Here is a 6311-nt window from a genome sequence, read left to right on the forward strand (position 1 = left end):
TTCTGTAGTACCTTCTGGCTTCTGTGCTAGTATGATATTATGATTTATTTTTCTTATTTCAGAAAACAGAGCATGGTAGAGTATGCTTTGGTAGATCAGGAATTCATAGGTGGGGACTTTTTGCTCGGAGGGACATTCAAGAAGGAGAAATGGTACTTTCCCTGACTATGTGGCATATGCCATGTTCTCTTCAGAATTGTCGCTACTAGGAACCTAGATTTACTTCATTGTGATGACAGTGCTCACTTTCTCTATAATTTCTCATATTTTGTAACAATCGGTGGTCTACTAACCCTCCGGTAAATTCGGAGTTTCTTTCTGCCCCATTCCTTTCACTGAGCTTGAATTACTAGAGTTGATTTCTCATAAGTCCACTGCTTCCGTATCTTCTTTATTTATATATTTTCAGGTCCTTGAGTATCGCGGTGAGCAGGTTAGACGAAGTGTAGCTGATTTACGGGAAGAAAAATATCGTGTGCAAGGCAAAGATTGCTATGTGAGTCTTCTGACATTGTTACATTGGTTCATCAAATATGTGGTGTAAAGAACTTCTTGAATAGATTTCTCCCCGGGCAATTGCATTCTCTCTAAGTACAATGCATATGCGGTTATGGCCCTGGTGAGCTTATTATGCCAATTTTGTTATGGAAGCTCTGGAGTAGCGCAGGAGGAAGATCAAACAATTTCATCTCTGATAATCCTTTTCTGCTACTCTTGATATTTTGAATGGTGAAAGAGGGGACGTGTTTTAATCATGTTGCGTGTATTCACATTTTACAATTATTGGTGATATCTTTATTGAACTTGTCTTTTCTACTTCACTGTCTAGTGAGTTGATAATTTACATTTTATTGATTTCTTTCCTTTGTGTGCACAGCTTTTCAAAATCAGTGAGGAAGTGGTTGTTGATGCCACAGACAAAGGAAATGTGGCACGATTGATCAATCATTCTGTAAGGATCATATGCCAAATTTCAAATATGTTTAGCTCTAAAATAGATGTTCATTTGACATTTTTTTTTTACTTTTTGATGCAGTGCACACCAAACTGCTATGCAAGGATTATGAGTGTTGGACATGATGAAAGTCGTATTGTTCTAATAGCTAAGAAAAATGTTTGTGCTGGTGATGAGCTAACGTATGTTATGTGAAATGAATCTCTCTTTGTTGAACTTCTCTACTACTCTATCAGTTCCAAAATGTATGTCATTTTAGTTTTGTCCTAAGTCGAAATCCTCTAACTTTGTGTAAGTTTGTAGAATAATGTACTAAGATCAAATTCGTTTAATTAAATCCACCATTATGTCTTGGTAGTGCATTTTAGTTGGTATTGTAGGTGTTAATTCTCTATAAACTTAGTCAAAGTTACAAAAGATTGACTTGGGACAAAACGAAAACGGCTTACATTTTGAAACGGGGTCATAAACACACAACTCGACTCATCATGTTATTTGTTGTTTTAATTTCAGGTATGACTACCTGTTTGATACAGATGAGGCTGATGAACGGAAAGTGCCATGCCTTTGCCAGACTGCTAACTGCCGGAAATTCATGAATTAGTTTACTTAGATGTCAGAGGATCACTGACATAGTTGTGGTATATGTTGATCTCCCCCCCATTTTTGTTTACATTCATCTTAGAATAAGTTTAGTTAGAGCTCAAAAGTCGAGCTTCCATTCCTGTAAATACCACAGTTGTATTCACTAGGGACAGTTCATTTTTTTTCAAATAAAATTTTTTGTGTCATGTTGAGCACGATCATGCACATCAGCAGACATTGACATCATGACATGTCCATATTCTTCAATATACTTCTGAATCATCATACAATTGAGGCCTCTGTGCGTTGTACTCCATGTCCATATTCTTCAGTATACTTCAGAATCATCATACAATTGAGGCCTCTCTGCATTGTACTCCCTCCATCCTGATATGTAAATGTATTTTGATTATAGAAAAGTCAAACAAAATCTATAATTTCTTACAATATATTTTTATTTGATAAAGAACCGATACCATCTCAGAGTCTTTTTTTAATACAACTATTTATGCAAGTTTTATGCCCTAAATTTTTATATAATTTGATTCATTGTTGATCTACGTTTGTATGCTTGTCATCTTTAAACTAAAGACAAAGTAACCGCAGGGTTGTGCGCTGTTGGGACCTAGAAATCGAATCCTTGCAAAGCGACGTTGGGTCCTTTTCTCTTTCTTTCTTCTCTGATCAGAAGCCGAAAATATCCGCCCCAGCTAACATTTATATTCCCTTGTCATTTTTACAAACTAAAAACGAAATAACTGCAGTTTCATGTGCTGCTGGAACTTGGAAATCGCAAACCGTGCAAAGCAATGTTCGGACGATCTTCTCTTTCTTTCTTGTCGTATCCTTTTTTTTTTTTTGCCTTTCTTGTTTGATTGAGCAGAAGTCGACGTCCTAGCTGTACCAGTGGCCCAAAATGCCTGCCTCAGCCCAGGACACAGATGACGTTGCTGTCACGTGGGGCCCATGTGCCATGGGCTCATGTCAACTTACTACACGTGTTAGGTTAAACATTTCTAACTTTGATTATTGTTTTTAAAAATATGTACATGTTGACACGTATAAAATTGATGGTTTTAGATTCACTGTGGCAAATAGATTTCTTCCTAAAATCGATGGTTGGAGATGAAAATAACAAAGCGAGTACACATCACCCAATGCCGCTCAAGTCACTGGCGATGGTGGACCGGTGGTGCCGTCCCCGCGATAGTTTGGATGAGCTGGGCGACCGGGACTCAACGCCCCGTTCGCTTCTCCTATGATCCATATTTTTTTCAGTTTATTTTTTAATCAAAATAATATTTTTCTCTCATAATAAATTAGTTAGAATAGTATTTTGGCTTGTTTTTTAGCAAAGCGAATGGGGCCACTGCTTGTCAGTGTTTTGAGTAAGTACCAACGAGTAAATTTGTATTATTGCGTGTTTGGCTCGGATGGTGTGCTAAGAGGACACGAGGTTTATACTGGTTCGGGCTGAATGTCCCTATGTTCAGTTCGTTGCTGCTGCTCGTGTTACTAGCACAGAAAAGTTTATAGTAGGGGTTATAAACGGGCGAGAGGGACCGGTCCAAAGTCTTTGGTGGTGTGTTGTTTGTGATGAGGTGCGGTGAACCGATGTTGTGTGATGCACTTGTTCGATGCCCTTTAGTGGGACGCCGTGCTTTTCCTTGTATAGCCTAAGGGAAAGCAGGGGTTACAGCCGAAGGGAAGAGGGAAAAAGAAAGAGAAATAAGGCTTCCGGAGGTGTGCTGTCCTCCTCTTCGTGTGGGTCCCGCTGACCCTGTAGATCGTGGTGGCAGCGGCATCGCACCGGGGTCCTGTTGGTCGCTGCAGCATACGTGCGGGTGTCGTGCGTCGTTCTTATCTTCCATCACATCCGAGCAGACGGAATGGTCAAAGGGTCCCTGACAAAGGCCATACGGGGGGCTGGTGGTACAGTGCCAGTCATCTGACGCCGGTCGACTGACGTTGGATGGTGGCCAGGCAGGGAGTTGGCAGCACAGTACCGGCCTATTGGCGCGATGGGCGATGTGAGTCTCCTAGCTTGGCCTGATGCGACCGCCAGTCACATCAGGATAGGCCCGAGACGTGCTCCCGGACGTGCGCCTCCACGCCATAGTGGTTGAAGCAGTTCGGGTCCTACCCTGCGGCCATTGCTTTAGTCCGGTACCAAATCCGACCGTAGGGAATGGGTGAGGCAGAAATCGACCCACGGGGGTCGAACGAGGCGGAGCCCTTCCCGTGGGACCAGACAAGTCAGAGCCCACACCTTAGGGTCGGACGAGGCGGAAACCTTGTCCCTAGAGTTGGAGCCCATGTCTTGGGGTCAGACGAGGCGGAGACCTCGTCTTTGGAGTTGGACGAGGCATGGCCCGTCCCTTGGGGGTCGGACAAGGCGGAAACCTCATCCTTGTAGTTGGACGAGGCGTGGCTAGGCCTCTGGGGGTCGGACGAGGCAGAAACCTCATCCTTGGAGTTGGATGAGGCATGGCCCGACCCTTGGGGGTCAGACGAGGCGGAAACCTCATCCTTGGAGTTGAACGAGGCGTGGCCCGACCCCTGGGGGTCGGACGAGATCGTAGTTGCGTCTTTAACCATCGGATGAGGCGATGTGATGTTCCTTAATCCTTTGGTTTGAATACCAGGGTATAGGTATCCGATAGTAACCCCAAGCTTTAGAGGGGTGAGACACTCCTGCAAAGGCTTTTTGCGATTCGTTGCTTCTATGGCTGTTGTGCCGTGTAGGGTAACCGAGTAGGATTTAGGCACCTGGCCTCCATGTGGAGGACTGGCAAAGTGGATACGGATGCCCAGCCCCTGAGGAGGAGACATGCTGGTAATCCATTTCCCATCGGGTGCGCGCGAGCGCACTTGGTGGGTGTAGCCCCTGAGCCTTTGGAGGAGTGAGACACTCTTGCAAAGTCTTTTTGCGATTCGTCGCTTGAGGGCACATAGGAGTACTATTTGTTATTGTCGCTTTGCAGGATGGTGAGCCACATATGATACTCGCTGTTTGTCTACGACCGCGTGTCCGATCTCTTTGCGATGCCGAGCCCCCAAGCCCCTGTGCGTAGCAGGGGTCCGGTCGGGGGGTCGGTTCGTCTTGTGATGTCATCACTCATGCGTCCATTCGCTAGGACGGAGGGGCTGAGCCGTGCCATGCTTTCCTCGCTGGACGGAGCACGATGCTCAGTGAGTTGTTAACAGGCTTGTTCAAGTGGAGCCCCGGCATTCCCTTCGTGGGGGCCTAGTTCGAGATCACCTAGTGACTGACTCTAGATTCTTAGTGGCTGAAAGCTCTAGTTTGGTTTTGGTTAATTGATGAAACCCTAAGTGATAACCTAGTTTATCAAAGTGATTATGAGATAGGTAGCACTACTCCAAGTGATGAAGCAAAGACGAAGATCATGACAATGGTGATGGCATGGTGATGATCAAATGCTCAAACTTGGAAAAGAAGAAAGAGAAAAACAAAAGGCTCAAGGCAAAGGTATAAAATGTAGTAGCCATTTTGTTTTAGTAATCAAGACACTTAGTGAGTGTGATCACATTTAAAATAGATAGCCGTACTATTAAGAGGAGTGAAATTCGTATCGAAATGCGGTTATCAAAGTGCCACTAGATGCTCTAATTCATTGCATATGCATTTAGGATCTAGTGGAGTGCTAACACCCTTGAAAACATTTGTGAAAATATGCTAACACATGTGCACAAGGTGATACACTTGGTGGTTGGCACATTTGAGCAAGGGTAAAGAAGTTAGAATTGAAATGGAGTTGGTCGAAGTGATGCTGGCATCGGTCTACTGACCGAACGCTCGATCACTCTTCGACCGGACGCTGATTAGCTACGTCCGGTCAAACTGACGGGTCTACACAGTACCTAGGGTTTTGCACCGGACGCTGGTCTGTGTCCGATCAAGGTGGACCGGACACGTCCGGTCGAAGAAATATGCCTCGGGGAGCTTACTAGAAATGACCAGACGCTGAGGCTCCAGCGTCCGGTCAGTTTTGCCAGAGCGTCCGGTTAGCTTCGTAGCCGTTGAAATCTAATGAACAATGTTTGAAGCTAGTGACACGTGGCATAAATCAGTGGACCGGACGCTAAGTCTAGGGTCCGGTCAATATGACCGGAGCATCCAGTCAGAGCGCGTTTTGCCCAGTGAAGGGGTATAACAACTCTATTTGATGGGGGCTCTATTTATAGCCCCATGGCCGGCTGAAGCTCTAACTTTTGCACATTTTCATTGACATAGCAACCTTGTGAGCTTAGCCAAAGCCCTCCCACTCATCTCCATCATTGATCCATCATCATTGTGAGATTGGGAGAGAATCCAAGTGCATTGCTTGAGTGATTGCATCTAGAGGCACTTGGTATTCGTGTTGTGCTACGGATTTTACTTGTTACTCTTGGTGGTTCCCACCACCTAGACGGTTGGAGCAGCGGTGGAGGATCAGCACGAGTTGGTGATTGTTCGTGGCCGCCTTCGATGATTGTGAGGGGAGTTGTACCTTCCCTGGTGGAGTGCCGAAAGGTAACTCTAGTAAATTGCTCGTGTCATTGAGTTACCTCACTTGTGGGTCGGTTCTTACGGTGTCCTATCGTGTGGATGAGGTTTGTGAAACACCTCTTAGCCGCTGAACCACCAAATGTTGGTCGACACAATGGGGACTAGCGTGTTGGCAAGCATGTGAACCTCGGGAGAAAAATCGATTGTCTCTTGTCATTTGCATTCTCCCAGTGATTTGCTTAATCTTCATCTTGTGATTGG

The 6311-nt window shown here is 45.0% G+C and overlaps 1 protein-coding gene across 1 annotated transcript; it reads left to right on the plus strand.

Moving 5' to 3' along the window:
• Positions 1-12: 12 nt before the first annotated feature.
• LOC136534763 (histone-lysine N-methyltransferase ATX4-like) lies at positions 13-1830 on the plus strand. The gene is made up of 5 exons (XM_066527136.1): positions 13-152; positions 410-496; positions 878-952; positions 1037-1137; positions 1469-1830. Exons 1-5 carry the CDS (start codon positions 150-152, stop codon positions 1557-1559), a joined length of 357 nt encoding a protein of 118 aa, XP_066383233.1. The 5' UTR covers positions 13-149; the 3' UTR covers positions 1560-1830.
• Positions 1831-6311: the final 4481 nt, after the last annotated feature.

This window comes from Miscanthus floridulus, unplaced genomic scaffold (genome assembly GCF_019320115.1).
Source record: "Miscanthus floridulus cultivar M001 unplaced genomic scaffold, ASM1932011v1 os_2268_1, whole genome shotgun sequence".
In the NCBI taxonomy this organism is placed as follows: Eukaryota; Viridiplantae; Streptophyta; class Magnoliopsida; order Poales; family Poaceae; genus Miscanthus; species Miscanthus floridulus.